General features: G+C 47.5%; 1 protein-coding gene and 1 pseudogene across 1 annotated transcript; both read right to left on the reverse strand.

Moving 5' to 3' along the window:
- Positions 1-3,221: 3,221 nt before the first annotated feature.
- LOC147826032 (lipocalin-1-like) lies at positions 3,222-8,364 on the reverse strand. Its single transcript, XM_087183375.1, has 6 exons — positions 8,249-8,364; positions 6,761-6,967; positions 5,658-5,731; positions 5,466-5,576; positions 3,386-3,484; positions 3,222-3,250 (listed from the first exon to the last, which is right to left on the reverse strand). The coding sequence occupies exons 1-6, from the start codon at positions 8,362-8,364 to the stop codon at positions 3,222-3,224; spliced, it is 636 nt and encodes a 211-aa protein (XP_087039501.1).
- Positions 8,365-12,924: 4,560 nt separating this feature from the next.
- LOC101725796 (MORC family CW-type zinc finger protein 3 pseudogene) lies at positions 12,925-14,227 on the reverse strand (annotated as a pseudogene).
- Positions 14,228-17,846: the final 3,619 nt, after the last annotated feature.

A 17,846-nucleotide genomic window follows, 5' to 3' on the forward strand; every position in this document is an offset into this window, starting at 1 on the left:
GATGTGCTGGTTAGTTGTGTAGATATTGGATGCTTCAGGAGAAGTACATGTGTTTGTGTTTGTATTTATTAGAATACCTCGTGTGTGTGTGTGTGTGTGTGTGTGTGTGTGTTGTATAAATCACCAGAGAGTTGCATGAAGTATGATCATTTGGGTGACAGTATGTATATAAGTAGGGGGTATGGAAGATGGGATAAATATTTTCTGGGTCTGTTTATATTTCAAGTAGGGAGCTATTAATCTATAACTGAGAAATAAGGACATCTAGATATAAGTCATAACAATTACACACTCCAAAATACGAAATCTGCTTAAAGCAAGGATTATACCATTCCATTGTGACATTTATAATATATGTAAATAGGATATAAAAGTTAGTGATACCTTAAAGCAGGATGGAGCAAGAAGGGGTTCCCGTAGCTGCAAGGTGTTCAGCCACAAAGGAAAGTAGCATCATGCTAGTTCCAAGTAGACTATGAAGTTCAGGATGCTATAGGAATCCCTAGAGCAGTCACTCTTAATGTAAATCCAATACTTGAACTGAGACATTTGAGTCAATGGTGGTGCTGGAGCCTGATGAGCCATCTCTGTTCTTTCATTTTTCACATTGTCCATGTATTTGCTTCGCTTTCTTCATCTCATTTTCTGAGGGCAAATTACCTCTTCCAAAATTACCCCTCTCCTCCAGATACTGCAGGTAGTCATCTCTGGTCCAGCACCTTCCAAGTGTCTTTTTCCTGCTCCCCACAGCAGGAGTTCTGGTCTCTGCGAGATCTCAGCATTTCCACAGGTGCTCCCTTTTGGGGTGAGCCTCAGCTTGCACTGCCTTCTTCCCTCACTGATACCGTGGTGTCCCACACAGATCACACAATCACCTAAGCTGTTGTCGTGGCCTGGGCTCTGTCACTGCCCATGCTGCCTTCCCCTTGGAGACAGCATGAGGGCCAGGACACTTTCTGAGCCTCAGTGCCTTTGTGGGCTCTCTGCGGCAGTCTTTGTGATGTCTGGAAGAGCAATGCAGAGACGTGGGCACTTGTTACTATGCACATTGTCACTGTCCATCTGCAGCTGACCTCAGAGTCCAGCTGATGGGATATGGCTCTGGCCATTTGACCACCTATTGCAAAGAACAGAAACTTCATAAGGACCAAAATCCATTCTTGAGATACAGAGGCAGAGCCCTAACAGAACAGAACAGAACAGCCCTAAAACGATGTCTTTACCGAGTCTTGAGGATCTGGATGAGAGCCATTCACTCCCCCTCCAGGGCAACTGGATTAGCCCAACATCAGCTCCTGAGCCCTAGTTGCCCCAGGATCCAGCACCACCTAGCAATTGAAAAAAAAAACCATGCCCTGGAGTCTCTCCGCCCTAAAATTATTCACATTAGCCAACAACAGGGGCCCCAAGAAACTCTGCTAACCCGTACCTTATATGCTAACTTCTTCCTAAGTTCCCACCACCCTGTCCCCCGGTGCAAGCAACTCCGCTTCGCCTTGCTTGGCAATCTGCTCTCCCTGTTGGGGCTGCAAGTAGTCAGAAGTTATGCCTCATATGTAGCAGTCCAAGGATCATGGTGTTGGACTGTGTCATCACAACACAATTTATGTAAGACACAGGACGCCAGGAAAGCTGTCAAACAAGGAGACTCCTGTGGGTCTCCATGCCCAGGAAGCTTGTCCTCCATGCTTGCTTCCCTAGAAACTCCCATTCCTTCCCAGCACTCCCATCCTTGTGCCGGGGCTGGGGTGAACCCAGTAAGGGTGCCGAGCCCCTTCCAGGCTCTTCCAGTGGGGTCTTCTCTGGACAGCTTCCTGGCTACATTCTGGCTCATTTTGATGTTCTGTGTTCAGTTGATGGGGCACCGGTCCCGGTGTCTACCCCAGAGTCCCAGATCTGAGAGGACTTCAAATCTCACTGCTCTGCCTAGCCTCAAGGCACAAAAGGTGTGTGTTTGGCCTCATTTGGTACAGAATCTCTCGTGACAGGGACAACACCCCAAGTGGTTCTGTTTTCCTAAGGCTCCACAGGAAAAGGTTCCCACCCCCCGTCCCGCCCAGAGAGTGGGGGGCAGGGGCAGCCTAGCTCAGAGACTCCTGCCTCTGACCCATTGTGAGGGACACCTGGAAGGAACAACACAGTGAAAAACTTGGATCTATGCCCCCCTTTCCCTTGTGAGTCGGACCCCATCTCCCAGCCTGGCTTGTGCAGATGTTTGTCTTGGGGGTGCCGGGTCCTCTGGGCTCCTTCTATGCATCCTTTCCGTCCTAGAGCGAGCACATTCATCATGGCTGCCTGGTGGGGTTTCCTGCTCACTATGCAAGGGCCTGGGGGAGGGCAGATAAGCTGCCTTTCCACTGCACAAGTCTCTGGCCAGATGTCCCTGCCCCTCAGAAACCTGGTCCACAGGCGGATCCCATCCTGCCCTGAGTCAGTCAGAGCCTCCTGGTTCCATGAGGTTTGAGGGAGTGGCCCTGGGAGGGCTGAGTGTATTTTGCATGTAAATAACTGTGGCCAGAGGAAAGATATGTGTGAGAATTGAACACCAGGTACTGGAACTTCTGCTTTAGAGAGGTGGGTCAAGTTCTCTTGGCTTTGAGTTTGTTTTTCTATTTTCTGCTTTTGCTCTGACAGCTGAGCCTCTACTCCAGGAGGGCTGGGCCCTCGCAGGTTAACTACTTCCTAGAGATAGTAACCACCTCGCTGGAAGCCTCATCTTTCACATGCAAAGAGCCCCGGCTGCCCTCCTTTATGGGCTCCCACCTTGGACCGAGATCCAGCTCCAGGTTCCAGACCACTCTGAGTCATCCCAAGAGCTCAGGGCTCTGGAAGCACCCACACTATCGGATCCTGCAGCTGCCTCTCTGTGTTCCCTTTCCTCCACCCCAAAGTCTCTCTTCCCTGCTGTTTGCATGCTGCTGCTTTGCCCTGTGAGACGCTACCAGTGTGGAGGGAACTAAGCATATTCTCATAAAAAATTCCTCCCTTCCTGATCATCATGGTCATATCTGAGTGTCTTCCCCCACATGATTAAAACGACCTGTCACATTAGACCCTGTGTGTCACTTATGGCCAGGGGACACTAGCCAGCTTTATTGAGAGCAGAAGTGGAAGTTTCACTGAAGTCCCTCCAGCTCCAGGGAGTTTTGCCTGCAGCCGGCAAAGGGCAGCGTGATCCCAGCTCCTCATTTTGGGCAGTTGCTGCAGTGCTCTGTCCATCACTAGGACTCTTTTGCCAACACACAGGTCTCTGTGGGCCCAGAAAGAGACAAGGCATGTTTGTGAGCTCAACTTCCCAGAAGGAAAGGAATGTCAAGGATATGTAGCCAGATGAAGGGAAATAATGAACAAAAAGGAAGGAAAGTTAAAAATCCCTTCTCCTTACCGGCAGTGGGTGGGTAGATGACTGTTTTGTTCAGCTTTTTCTGGTCCATAAGCTCCTCGAAGACCTGCTTAGCCTCCGGGTTTTCATCCAGGGTGCGGCCTGAAGGTGAGTGTCCGAAGACAGGGTCCCCCAATTAGTGTGAGAGTGAGGAGGGGTTAGGAGGGCCATCCCTCCAGGCCCATATCTGACACCTCCTCCAGGGCCTCTTGGCACTGGGCAGACTCAAGCCTGCTGTCCCAGGGCACCCTTCTGAGAAGGAGGCTCACCAAGTGGGAAGCCTTCAGGCAGGAATCATTCTGCCCTTTGTTTGGGACACCAGCCACCTGAGTGGACGGGCCTCCTGGGAAGCCAACAGCTCCGTGGGTGGCTCTGAAGTCTCTATAGGTAAGAGGCTGCACCTTTCCCACCCAGGAGAACAGAGAAGAGATGTGGAGTTTCCTGAATGTGCACACCCCGGGCTCCATGCTCCAGCCCCTCTGTGCGGGACAGCCCTGGTCTAATGGCTGGGCAGGAAGCAGAGGACGGGAAGGTCAGTGGTCAGCCCACAGCCCCTCCGGAGCAGGATCCCATTGTCCAGACTGTCCCTTGCTCCACAAAGAAGCTTGTCCTGGAGGGAAAATGTCCTACTGTGAGCCCTGAGTTCCAGCAGGGCCCCTTGTAGTCTCCTTGGCCCCAGCCTCTCCCTGCAGGGACCTGGTCTGAAAGTCTGTCCCCGGGGCCAAGCCTCAGTGGCAATATGCATTCTGCCCACAAATCCTACTGAAGGCAGTGTGCACATTGCAGGCCACACCCCACGTGAGCTTTGTTTGCAGTGGAGATTTCTCCTACACTGGAATTAGAGTGGCCCAAAGGAGAGGCGGAACACTGGAAATTTGGCCTAGGGGATGTTATGGTTTATGTCTAGATTCCCCTAAACGCACTCATAAGTGGGGTTTGAGGGAGGTGACTGGATCATGGAGCCACGATGCTCGTCAGTGGGTTGTCCATGATGACCTGGTAGCTCAACGTGCTGTTGGGAGGTGAAGCCTGGTCAGAGGAGGTGGCTCCCTGGGGGCATGGCCTGGAGGGGTCTGTCTCGCCCCTCTTCCCTGTAACTCCTTCTGCTTCCTGTCTGCCAGGCCTCTCTTCCCTGCCCCTCTGCCGTTCCCTGGAGCCAGCCAACTGTGGACTGAAACCGCTACCAACCATGGGCCAACATAAACCTTTCTTCTTTTAACTTGTGGGTATCAGTTATCGTGTCCCGAAGATAATAAAGTGACAGACAAGGACGATCTAGGAAGTGACTTGGGGATACCTGAACAGCACCTGGGGCACCTGCGGTCCATGATCATGATATGAAATTGGGGCCCATGTGCAGGTAGTGGGCACTTCTCTTCAGGCCTCCCCATTCCATCCCAAGCCCTGGAACAGGAAGTTGCTGGGGAATCTGTGGGCCCAGAGCTTCCCTGGGGGTTGCAATCAGGGTCAGCCAGAGTGAAAGAGGCAGCCGAGGGAGCTCCAGGTCTGGGAAGACCCTTGAAGCCCAGGTATTAAGCATGCTAAGAACGAGCCACGAGAGCTTGGAGTCTGAGGACTGAGATGTGGTTCTTGTGGGTGAATGGTGGTGACAGATTAGGTCAAGGTCTCCATCTGACCTCAGCTGGCCTTTGGGCAGGGCAGTCTCCCAGGGGGAGGGTCCTGCAGGGTGAGTGACACTCAGGCCTCCATCTGCCAGAGCCAGAGGCCCCACCCATGTCCACATGACAATAGCACCCTCCTCCACACTTTGCCCAATGTCCCTGGAGCTAAGAGGCCCCAACAAATCCCCTGTCAGAGTATGACTGCACCAAGAGGAAAGGGAGGGCTGGGCCGGGTGTGTTGAGCACACAGAGCCCTTAGCACCGGGATTGGCAATCTGAGAGCTAAGGATGAGAGAGGTGGAGTGCTTACAAAATCCCTCTCCCACCAGAAGCCCAGAAGCCCAGGAAAGGCTGCCTGAGGGGGAGCAGAGGGGTCAGGCAGGGAAGCGGTGTACAGTACATGCTTTGTGCCCCAGGAGTCCACAGCCAACTCCTCCAAACACAGAAAGTGCTCAACGTACCCATCAGCATTGACATCTTGTATGCTATTTGGACCCCCTTGCCCTCGTAGTAGGCAATGGCATGATCCTTCCCCTTTGGCAGGAAACGGATGATCACCAAATGACCCGACCCTGTGGATGACATGGGCTTGTGGCCATCAGGTCACTTTCTGTAGGATTCATTGGAGAAAGAACGTGTAACTGGCCACTTACAGGCATGGTAGTGTCCAGGCGTTCCTCGGACTTCATCAAGGGGCAGCTTGAATTGAACGCATCCAATGGGCTTCCTGGGACACAGAATCCAAGCATGGTTCTTGGCCCAGATGCCTGCCCATGCCTTCCATGGTTGCACCCATGGAGACCCCAGCTGTAAGGTCAGCCCCCAACTTCTTCCTGATGTTTGTCACTGGGGCCAGCCAAGGTTCTTCAACTACGTGACTAGTTCATGGGGAACCCATCATCAAGTGCCCCAGAACCAGCCTGGGCTGCCCAGAGATGCCTGAAATGGCACCAGAGGGTCCCTTCTATGGCCGTGTAAGGCCCTTTGGGCAGCTGGGACTATTCAGGACCTGATGCCCTACAGGAACACAGGCTCAAGCATGACCTCATGGAACTCAGGCTGGCTTCTCTGGGGCATTGTGGATGCTCCTATGCTGGTCCAGTGGACAAGGCCAGGAACTCCTGGTCAGCACTTCTTTATAACAGCAGCCCACAGCCCCAAGGACGTGGCATATCATGCACCCCCTTACCCGACCCCTGTATCTCCAGGTGGTCCCAGGAAGGGAGAAGCCAGGTAGATGCAGAGCCAGTGGCCAGCCCACACTGCATTCAGAACAGACTGGTTCCCTGCCCCTGGCGAGGAGGCCAGGTCTGCCTGCCTGGACCTCCAGATGTTTCTCCTAATGCATCTCACAGATGACAAGAGTCCTGGATCTACCTGTACTCCAGCCTGGGCTTCTTACAAACCCTGGAATTCACAGCAAAATCCTGAGGGATCCTAAGGCAGTGTCTGTGCATAGAACAAGCACAGCACCCGCCCAAGGCTTCTCCAGGAGCAAGTAGCCCTGGGCTGGAAAGTGCGGGTCACAGAGCACAGCAAGGGGCACCTCAGGCCACCCATGCTCAGTTCTGTGTCAGTGTGAGGACCGTGGCAGCACTCACTGGCCATCTCCTGGAACACTGCTGAGATGAGGGACAGGACGGCGTGTTCCAGGCAGGGTAACAGGCTGGGTTCAGGGACCACACGGGAGACAAGGGTTGGGGCTGGGGACACAAAGCCAGCAGCAGAGAAGGGATTCTGCATGCAGGGCACTCACTTGATGTTCATCCTGAACTCCAGCTTATTCAAATTGTTTCTGGCGAACATGAAGGGCGGCAGTGGGCTGGTCTTCTTCTTTTCAGGAATAGGCATGTCTCCTGCCCAGCCTATTATAAACCAGTGTCCTAAAAGCTGGAGGGGGAAGCCATCCTTGAGCAGGGCTGCAGGGATAGAGGGAATCAGGAAAAGGGGACCCAAGCTGAAGCTGAAGTGGAAGCAGAGGTGGGGAGAGGGCCTTGGCTTAGGGCCCCAGAGCAGGCTGGGGTGGGGGAGACACCTGAGGAGAAGGAGGGGCCTGGTCCCAGCGTGGCCCCTCTCCATCAGCAGTAGGTGGGCCCAGATGGCGGGGGCCCTCCTGGGGAACAAATCTCTTGGGTGGGCTCTAGTCAGGGACACTGCACCGGCCACCAAGGAGGACCTGAGGAAGTCATCAAAAGACTGGGGGAGGTGGAACCTTTGTGTTTAGGAGAAGAAGACAGGAGGACAGGAGAGTGACAGCAGACAGAGCTGGTGCAGGATGCGAGTCAAACTAATGATTGCTACTGGGCTGTGGCCAGCCCATGGGGCCCAGCCCCTGCCTTTCTCTTTCAGCTGCCTGGGTCCTCTAGTGATTGGACTTATCGATGTTCTCCTGCAATTGAAAAGCAGTTAGTGCTGACATTGTATCCACAAGCATCTGACAGTCACAGGAGCCTGGAACATGAGTCCTGGAATATCTGGCCACAGCCCTTGGTGAGAGGGACATGGAGGATCCAGACCAGAGGTTTGGAATGGAAAGGGCAGAGAGGGAATCTGAGGTCCCCAGGGCCATGTGACTGAGAGCATGGCCAGTGGCTGGCCACCCCTGGAGAAGGCAGGAGAGCACTTGGGGTTACCACGGGGAGGCCCAGGATGGATGGGCCCAGGAATAGGACTTGTTGCTGGAGAAACCTGGGCTCCCTGGACACAGGGTTTGACCCGCTTAGCATCAGGTAGATTCAGCTTCTAAGACAAGAATATCAAAGATAAGGAAGCAGCAGCTGCCACCTTTATCCAACAGTGACAGAGCCTAGGTCAGTGTCTGCTCATCTCCATTGCCTTGATTTTTGTCACAAAACACAGCATAATTTTTAAAGTAAAAAAAAAAATCATCTCAGATAATCCCCACATTTATGTAGCTGGTCATGCACGAGTGTTTCATTAAAATTCTAATGCCCACCGCCTCCAACAGACAGAAGTTTCTCAGGAGCGCATAAGGTGACCAAGCCTTGAAGTGTGTCAGGAGCTCTCCAGAGCTCCCCAAGCTATCCCAGCTCTCTCTGTGCCTTCCCAGATGGCAGCAAGACACCATGCTGTCTTTGGGGATCTCTGGACACACCTGCTCTGCTTCACAGACCCAAGGTCACAACACGGGCACCCCACTGACACCCCCTGTAGCTCCGGTCCTCGGTCCTGAGGTTCTCACCCTATTCCCAGACCTGGCCTCAGAACCCAAGCCCCTCCCCACCCCTCCAAGACTGTCACCTCATTAGCAAGGGCAGGAGTCAGAGTGGGGCTCTTAGCTTGCATCACAGAGAGCAGACCCAGCCCCACTGTTAGCAGGAGCAGCTGCGTGGTCCCCATGTCAGCTCTGTGCTCCTGGTCACCCTCTTGCTCTTTATCCCCACACTGGAGGCCCTGAGGGCCGGACTGCACCCCCTCTGACCTGTACAGCGCCTCTGTAATCTTCACTGTCCAGCTGAGGGCATTGTTTCATTTGGATGGAAGTGAATGGATGTTGAGTGGTGTAATCAGGCCCTCTGAGAGCTCTTTGACTCCCTCTGAGGAAACCTTATCCCAGGGAGAATGTTATCAGAATGGGAAGTGCAGAGTCTCCAAAACAGGATCCAGGAGGATGACAAGAGTTTCTTGTACTCCATCCCTCCCCAGGGACTGGACCAGCCCAGGCTCTGACATGTGCCTCACACCCAGCTCCCCATTTCCACCAACAGTGAAGTCCCTACACCTCCCCACTGGTGCCAAGCCTTCAAACTCTAAGCACAGCTCCTAGCCCCACTGTATACACCTCCCCAAGATGCCTGAGGTGTACCCCAGGCTAGGTTCCTGAGAGCTGATTTAACGCCCTGGCTCCTGTATCCTGTCTTTCCATCTTTCCCCCGTGAAGACCCTGGGGACCTTGCTGGCTTTCTGTGCTCTTCTGCCTGCCCTCCATCAGCCTAAGTGGAGGGTTTGGTTTCTGTATGAAGTGGATCAGGCCAGGGCACCAGCTCACTCCCTGGAACAATCAGAGAACCCTTGTTTGGAGACATCTAGTGCTCAGAAGGAAGGAAGAGGCACCAGGCCAGGGTGTGAGCCAACAGGAGCAGCATCAGGCTGGGATTTGCACCTCTTACAATGGAAAGGAAAGGTGGCCTGAGGTTCCAGAACCTGGTGTGGATGGAAGAACCAATGGTCTGTGTGCTTTCCCTCAGGTTGACCACAGAGGAAACAGTGGGGAGAGCTTGGTGAGACTCAGCAGAGTCATTTCTGTCTTTGAGTTGGATCCCAGTGCTCTTGAGGGTATGGCAGATCCAGACTGAAGCCTTCTTTGGGGGAGAACAGCATGATTCCAGGTGACAGAGGATTTTCACAAACCCCTTACTGAACAGATGTGGGGAGGGGGGTATGGGTGTGGGTGGCACTGGCTGCCTGCTCCCCACAAGTAAATAGGAAGGGAACCTTCAGAGTCTTGGGGTGAGAGGAGTCTAGGAGGGGCAATGAGAGGCAACTGGTGAGCATCAGTCCCACCCCAGACCAGCTGCAGTCGGGAGAAGCTGTGCTCCAACTGCTGAGCCCCTCTCCTGAGTGTCTGCTCCAGAGGTGTGGAGGCTTCTGTCTGTGCGCTGAGCATGCAGACTCTGGCATCAGCAGGGTGCTTCTCCGGGCCCAATCAAAGTTGCCTCTAAGAAAGAAGTCTACAGACTTATGAAGACCTTGGGGTCTGTTCTAGGAGAGTCGAGCTTGTCAGACACTGTTAAGAATCTCTTTGGTCCTTGCCCCTTATGATGGGTAGTCCAGTTGGACAGGGGTCAGGGCACATACAGCATGACTCTGGGGACCTCTCCTTGGTTCCACTTGCTCCACTGAGCACAGTGGTAACCGCCGCCCCATAGTGGCCAGGGCCTGCAGTGTGACACCAGTGTGAAGCAATCAAAACCTTCAGGTGGGTGTGAGTCCTCAAGGCAGTGAACCCAGTCTTGTGGATGAGATTGTCCCCTAATCCATCCCTTTGTTATTTGTTCTTTGGCAACCCTGAGGTAATGATATCACTACTGACACCACTCTTGTTAATTGTTCATTACACAAAGTACCTCTGTTCAATCTATTACGTGGTTCTGACTCCTAACTGAACTCTGATTCACATAATTATATATTATTAAAAAGTAATAAATTCTATGGGAAAAAGCAAGTGGAACAAGTTGGACAGCAATTATGGGGACAAGAGGTGCTTGGGTTTTAAATGGAATGATCCAAGTCAGCCTAACCCAGGTGACATTTGAACACAGAACTAATGATAGTAGAGGGAAAGAGCCATGAACAAATCAGGTAGAAAATAAGTGCGAGTGGAAGGAACATCTAGTTCAGACCTGGAGTGGGGAGAGGGTGCAGGAACATCCCAGGAACAGACTGGAGAAAGTGACAGAGGGAGGGCTGGCCAAAGACAGGACACAGAGAGGAGCAACCGTGGGCCATGGTGAGGCTTTAGCTTTTACTCTTAGTGAAATGGGGAGGATGTGGAGGGCTCTGACAGAGTCAGGATGTAGCATATTTTCACAGGGTCACTCGAGATTACATTGAGGAGAGATATCGGGAAGAGTACAGAACCAGAGGAGTCAGTTTGAAAGACAGTGCCCTAGTCAAGGCCAGAATGATGGCACAATTGCATCTACTCGGGGGTGAAGGAGTGACAGGTTGTAGACTTACATATGCACCAAGAGAAAGGAAGATGGGTCAGAACAATGAAAGGATTGTTTTTTAACATTGGACCTCAGAAAATTCAGGCTATGATCTTGAGCAATGGAGGTGAATGAAGTCACCAGATGTCATGACAGCGCTAAGCCCATGGTGGAGAAGGTATCTAACAGGGCAAAGGGGCCTCACTGAGGGAGGAGATGAAGGTGGAACTTGAAGGAACTGCAACGACCAGAACACATGAGACAAACACGCACGGGGCAATGTGGAGAGTGCACCGGAGCTCTGCAGAGGGCCGCGTGAGCAGCCAGCAAAGTGTCAGGTCATCATTAAAAGGGAGGGTTGCATAGTCCTTTTTGTTGTTGTTGTTAAATTCTTTTATTGGTACATTTTAGGTATACAACACAATTACATTTCTCATTTGGAATTATACCTTTACATGATGCATCTTGGTTCTTATTTTTTCCCCATTCCTAGCCCTCCCTTCACCCCCTCCACCCTTCCCTATTTACAAAGACTTTGTTTCCATTTTTTCCATTTCTCATCATTTTTCCTTTCCCTCCTTTCCTTTCCCCTGCCCCTCCCACTACCCCTACCCCGTTGGACCTTTTCTTCCTATTTTGCATTATCGATTATTCATTCTAATCATTGGTACATTTTAGGTATACAATATAATGACATTCATCGTTGGAAATTTGCACCTTTACATAGTCTCTCTTGGTTCTTATTTTTCACTCTTGCCCAGCCCTCCCTTCAACCCCTCCATCCCTCCCTATTTACAAAGATTTTGTTCCTATTTTTCCATTTTCTCATATTAATCCCATTCCCTTCTATCCTTTCCCCTAGCCCTCCCACTTCCTTCCCCTTTGCCCCTTTTCTTCCTATTTCACATTACCTATTTTACATTTAGTCCTGATTTACACTTTCAGTTTCTCACACCAGAGAAACTATTCGGTATTTACCCATGTGTGTCCTGTTTATTTCACTTAGGAGTATCGCCTCACTGTGCATCCACCTAGCTGTAAATGTCTCTCCTTTCTCATTTTTCATGGCTGAGTGGTCCTCCAGGTTTCACAGTCTTGAGAAGACAAGCTCAGGTAAGAAACGACTGCAGAAATGTAAGGAAAACAACACCCAGCCATGCAGAAGTGAGAATCAGTGGAGGGGCCAAGACAATTCAATGGAGAAAGAACAAATTTTTCAACACGTGGCTCTGGGACAACTGACACACACTTACAAAGGAAGGAGTTTGGACTTCTCAATAGCACATGCAAAAACCTCCTTGAAATGGATCGAATACCTAAATGTGAGAACTGATACTATAAAACTCTTACAGAGTAAGCCAATCCTTCTGACAACACATGCTCCAGACGGGTCCAAAAGAAAAAGACACCAAACAAAAATTAGAGTGCATCAAAATTGAAAACTCTAAAATCAAAGGATTTTTACCAAAATTTGAAATGACAAGATATACTTGAAAAATGAGAAGAATTACTACTACTTTATTTTTTTTTTTGGTACCAGGGATCGAGCTTGGGTCCTTGCACTTGCACAGCAGGCAGCGAAACACTGAGCTAAATCCCTGGCAATGATAAGAAATACTTGAAAAGCACTTATCTGATAAGGATCTAATGTAAAATAGATATAAAATCATTTTATAACTCAACAATAAAAATATGAACATCTTAATTAAAATAAAAAATTGACTTTAGTAGACATTTCTCTAAAGAAACTATAAAGACGACTAATAACCATGTATACAAAGATGTGCAACATGATTAGTAATTAGAAAAATGCAAATCAACCCTTTAAGAAATACCACTTTATGGCCACTAGGGTGGTTAGAATCAAAACAACAGGTAATAACAAAGGCTGGCAAGGATTGTGGAAACTGGAATACTTGTATCCAGCTGTTGGAAAACAACATGGTGCAGCACCTCATCAAAAATAGTCCAGTTGTTTATCCAGAAAATAAACAGAAAACCAAATGATACAGAACTAAGAAACACTAGTAGCATAAACAAAACAAATTAGTATATATATTAAAATATTTTTGAAACAATGGAATAAGCAATTTGGAATTATTTGAACGTCTCCCTACTTCCTATTTATCTATCTTCTATTTTGCTCTTTATTTGCATATATATATTCTTCTTTGTTCTTTATGTGATATTTAATCAGATGTCTGACTTACTTCACTTAATGTTATGTTCTCAAGTTGCATCCATTTACCTATTCATGCCTCCTAAATTTTTCCTTGCTGTTCTTTTTGTAGGTTTTTTCATATGTGGGATGTACCAAATCTTCATCTTCAGATTCTTTGGGAACGTCACAATTTCTGAACTGTGGGTCAGGGTTATTGGAGCAATACCATATTTCTGGAAGTTGATCTATCCCATCTGGTAACTTTTGCCACTTTAGGCAGACATCTCACTGAACCCGTGTCTGATCAGGACCTTTCTGTAGATCTTCCACTGGCAAATTTAGAGGCTATTCTGTATTCTTCTTCACTTTCGTTTCATTCCAGTAATCATTCAGTTTTTCTCCTAGTGCCGTAATTGTAAGCCTGTACTCATTAGTGTAGTGAAAACCTTGCTTATTATGAGTTGGCTTAAGGAAATTACGCTCTATAATTCCAACCACTCCAACACCCATGTTGTTTGCCCTTAGCTGACATCCAACTTTTTCATCAACTTTGATGTGTCTGTTTCTGTGATACATCATTATCCCATAATGATCTTTATTTCTGCAGTTGAATACAAAAGTAATTCTTACAGTTCTAGTTAAAAATTTAGGTTGATAAACATCACGTTCAATGTAGGCAAGACTCTTCGAAACTAGCTGTGTCTTCACTTTCTGTCCAGGCAAGATGATCTGCATTCTTGGCTTTAGATATAATGCACTGCAATAAGCTCTCAGGGAATAGTCACTCCCGGGGGCAATCTGGTCTGTCCTTTCTTGCTTCTTGTACCCTTTCTTCCCTGTGGTCTCATCTAAATCCTCAGGAATTCTGATGTCATATTTATCCTTTTCAAAATCAAACTCTGTTGCATTTTTGTAGCTTCTAAGATTCCAAATGATGATCCGAGTCCCCTTCTTACCTGTAATCGCATGAAGTTCTGCCAGCAGCTTTTGCTCCATAGGAAACAGAGAATACTCTAGAATTGCAGCAAGGCTCACTTTTGATTCTTCTAAATTAATCATCTGTCAGTGCTTGTTGAAGGCGACATTGGGACAACCACGTGTTCTGCTTTGATGGCTTCCAGGTAGGTCTGTGACAAGAAGCCCGCACTCATGCTTTCGCTGTTTTTGGTAAAAACGATTGCATCTTTATCCAAGCACATAGAGCCAGACTTGAATCCATTCCCATACAATCCAGCTGGGACATGACCATTGATGGTAACTTTATCACTGAAGCCAAAGCTATTAGTTTAGCAACTGCACTGAACGGCCAGGTATGACTAGTTGAATTTGTGTGTAAAAACTTCCGGCAAAGCGCGCTGAGGTGGATCCTGCTGGGTGACTGCACCGCCATCATGAGGGAGCTACAAAGCCAGGACCAACCCGGCAGCAATCACACTGGAAGGTGGTGGGGCGGTTTTAGGAGGCCTCTTTCCATTTTCTGATGTCCTCCTCAATTTCCTTTTTCAAAGTGATGTAATTTTCACTGTAGAGATCTTTCACTTCCTTGGTTAGGTTAATTCTTATTTAATTTTTTTGATGCTATTGTGAATGGTATTATTTTCTTAATTTCTTTTCCAGTGAATTCACTTTTAGTGTATAGGAATGCTATTGATTTTTGTGTGTTTATTTTGTATTCTGCTACATTGCTGAATTTGGCGATTAATTCTGGGGGTCTTTTGGTAGAGTTTTTGGGGTCTTGTAAGTAGAAGATCATGTCATCTACAAATAATGATACTTCAACTTCATCTTTTCTTATATGTGTCCCTTTATTTCTTTCTCTTGCATGGTTACTCTGGCTAATGTTTTGAGGACTATGTTGAACAAGAGTGGTGATAGTGAATATCGTTGTTTTGTTCCTGATTTTAGAGGGACAGCTTTCAGTTTTCCCCCATTTATTATGATGTTGGCAGTAGGTTGGTCATGATGGCTTTTATCAGATTGAGGTAAGGTCCTCAGACACCTATTTTCTTCTGGGTTTTTATTGTGAATGCATGTCGGATTTTGTCAAAGGTTTTTTCTATGTCTATTGAGATGATCATGTGATTTTTGTCTTTGCTTCTGTTAGTGTGATGAATTACATTTATTAATTTGCTTATATTGAACCATCCTTGCATTCTAGGGATGAAGCCAACTTTGTTGTGGTGTATAGTCTTTTTGATAATTTGTTGCATTCTCCTTGCCATATCTTATCAAAGATTTTTGCATCCATGTACATTAGTGAGCTTGGCCTGTAATTCTCTTTTTTGGTTGGATCCTTGTCTAGGTTTGGAATCACAGTAATGATAGATTCTTGTAATGACTTTGGGAGTATTCCTTCCCTTTCAATTTCATTAAAGACTCTGAGGAGTATTGGTGTTAGATCTTCCCTGAAATTCATGTAAAATTTGACTGTGAATCCCTCAGGTCCTGGGATTCTCTTACTTGATAGTGTTTTACTACTGTTTCAATTTTATTGCCTGGTATTGCATTGTTCAAGATTTTTAAGTCTTCTTGTTTCATTTTTGGTAATTCATATGTATCTGTGAATCTCTCCATTTCTTCTGAACTCTCCAACTTTCTGGCATATGTGTTTGTGAAGTAGTTGCTAATAATTTTATGGAGTTTGATGATGTCTGTTGTGATTTCACCTTTTTCATTTCTAATTACTGTATGCTTGGAACCTTCTCAAGTGTACCATTACCTTCAATAAAAGATTACTTTGCTTAATACAGTAATTTTTTTCTACCCAATAAGTTCTCTCTAAGCTTGCCATTTTTGACTCTGAGTTTCTTTCTGCAGGTCTCCCAGCAAGTCTTCTTTGGGAGGACCCTAGAACCAAAATAATACAAAGTGCAGACAGAACACAATCAACCCAATTCAGGCAGATTCAGCAATGCAGTAACAACATTTCTCAGACAGAGTAAAAGCAGCAAATAAATATATGAAAAAATGTTCAACATCACTGGCCTTTCAAGAGATGCAGATGAAAACAACGCTGAGATTCCACCTCATCCCAGAAAGAATGGCTGCTATCATGAAATCAACCAATAACAAGTGCTGGTGGGATTGTTGGGAGAAAGGAATGCTTCTTCATTGTTGGTGGGAGTGCAGACTGGTGCAGACTGGTGGAAATCAAAATGGAGATACCTCAGACAACTAGGATTGGAAGTCCCATTTGATCCAGCTAGCTACTCCTTTACTGGGCATCTTCCCAGAAGAATTAAAAGAATCATATCACAGTGATATATTCACACCCATGTTTGTAGTGGCACAGTTTGTGATAGCTAAAACTTGGAGACTGCCCAATTGCCCATCAACTGGAGACTGGATAAAGAAGTTGTGGGGTTTTTTCTAAAACGGAGTACTACTCAGCCTAAAAAATGAGAAACTAGAAACATTTATAGCTAAGTGCATGCACAATGAGGCAATACTCTTAAGTGAAATAAATAGGACACACGTGTAAATACCGAATAGTTTCTCTGGTGTGAAAAACTAAAAGTGCAAATAAGAATCAAAATGTATAACTGATATTGTGAAATAGGAAGAAAATGTTTAAAGGAATACAGGAAGTGGGAGGGGAAGGGGAAGGGGAAAGGAAAGAAAGGAAAAGAAAAAATATGAGAAAAGGAAAAACATGGAAACAAAGTCTTTGTAAATAGGGAAGGGTGGAGGGGGTGAAGGGAGAGCAGGGGAATGGGGAAAAAATAAGAACCAAGATGCATCATGTAAAGTACAAGATCCCAATGATGAATTTAACTGTATTTTATACCTAAAATGTACCAATAAACTAAATGGGAAAAAACCCAACAACAATGTAGGAACAATTCTTATATCCACGTAGCACCAATGGCTGAAAACTCAGATGCAGAATTTAATAGTGTGGCTCAAAGAATTGTTTGTTAAGTTGAATTAAACTGGTATGTTTGGTATGTTGAATTAAACCACGTCATTCACATGATAGTTGGATCCTTAAGGAGGAGACCTGATGCATGGAAGTGGAATATTTATAAAAGCTCAGGTGAAAGTGAGAGTATTGATCCCCAAACTATGAGCCTCCTCCCTTGTCTGAGGGGACCAGAGTTTCCCATCTTTGGAATCTGCTACTGGAGCATCTGGGTGGGGTAGGTGGTAAGGGTGTTAGGCCCAGAGAGCTTCCTTCTAATGTTAAATCTGGTAGAGCACATCATCATGCATGTGCTGGGAACTCCAAGACTCTTGGCACATGATGATTTTAGGCCACCCCACACTAAGGTGACCACATCCCAGCAACATCAGGCCAGGACCCTAAGGCAACTGAGGACCTCATGCTGCCAGGAGAATTGTCAGTTAGGGCCAACACCAGACAGCCCTTTCTTAGCGCATTTTCTAAACAAGGCTTCTCACTGAATTTGCATGTAACTTAGTAGTATCTCTCCAAGGACGTGAAAGCCTGTTATCTAAAATATGATCAATGGGAAGGACAAGGCCTCAGTCTCCCAGTCTTTGTGGCAGCAGCACAGAGCACTACCTTCCAGAATTGCCACCAGTGGGCACTGCCAACTGTCAAACATCACAACACAGAAAATAAAAGATCTGACTAATAGGATAGGGAGTGTCAGGAGCAGGTTGCACAGGAACTTGAGCAAAGTTTAATACGAAGAGTTAGTAACTGGTAACAAGACAGAGCTTACTATAAGGCAAAGGAAATGCTAAAGAATATGGAAATAGCAGAAATCAGCAAGATTCTCTCCACCATTGGGGTAGAAAATTCAACACAGTCACCCTGAACAGAGTGTGCCTGGGCCCTGGGGTGGCACAGAGATTTGACAAGGTTGGTGCTAGTGGGCTAGGGAACCCATGGAATTCTCTAGGATCCTGCCCAGGTTGATGCTGCCAGCACTGAGGTGAGCTCCACTGGGCAACCTGCTTGCCAGTCAAGCACCGTAGGACAAGAAGGAAGAATAAGACCCTGAAATCTATCTACAGGAAAGCCCCTGCTGCAGGTGATCCTC

This window comes from Heterocephalus glaber, unplaced genomic scaffold, assembly GCF_053883595.1.
Source record: "Heterocephalus glaber isolate CG9 unplaced genomic scaffold, H.glaber_assembly_v1.0 deba00001479, whole genome shotgun sequence".
Taxonomy (NCBI): Eukaryota; Metazoa; Chordata; class Mammalia; order Rodentia; family Bathyergidae; genus Heterocephalus; species Heterocephalus glaber.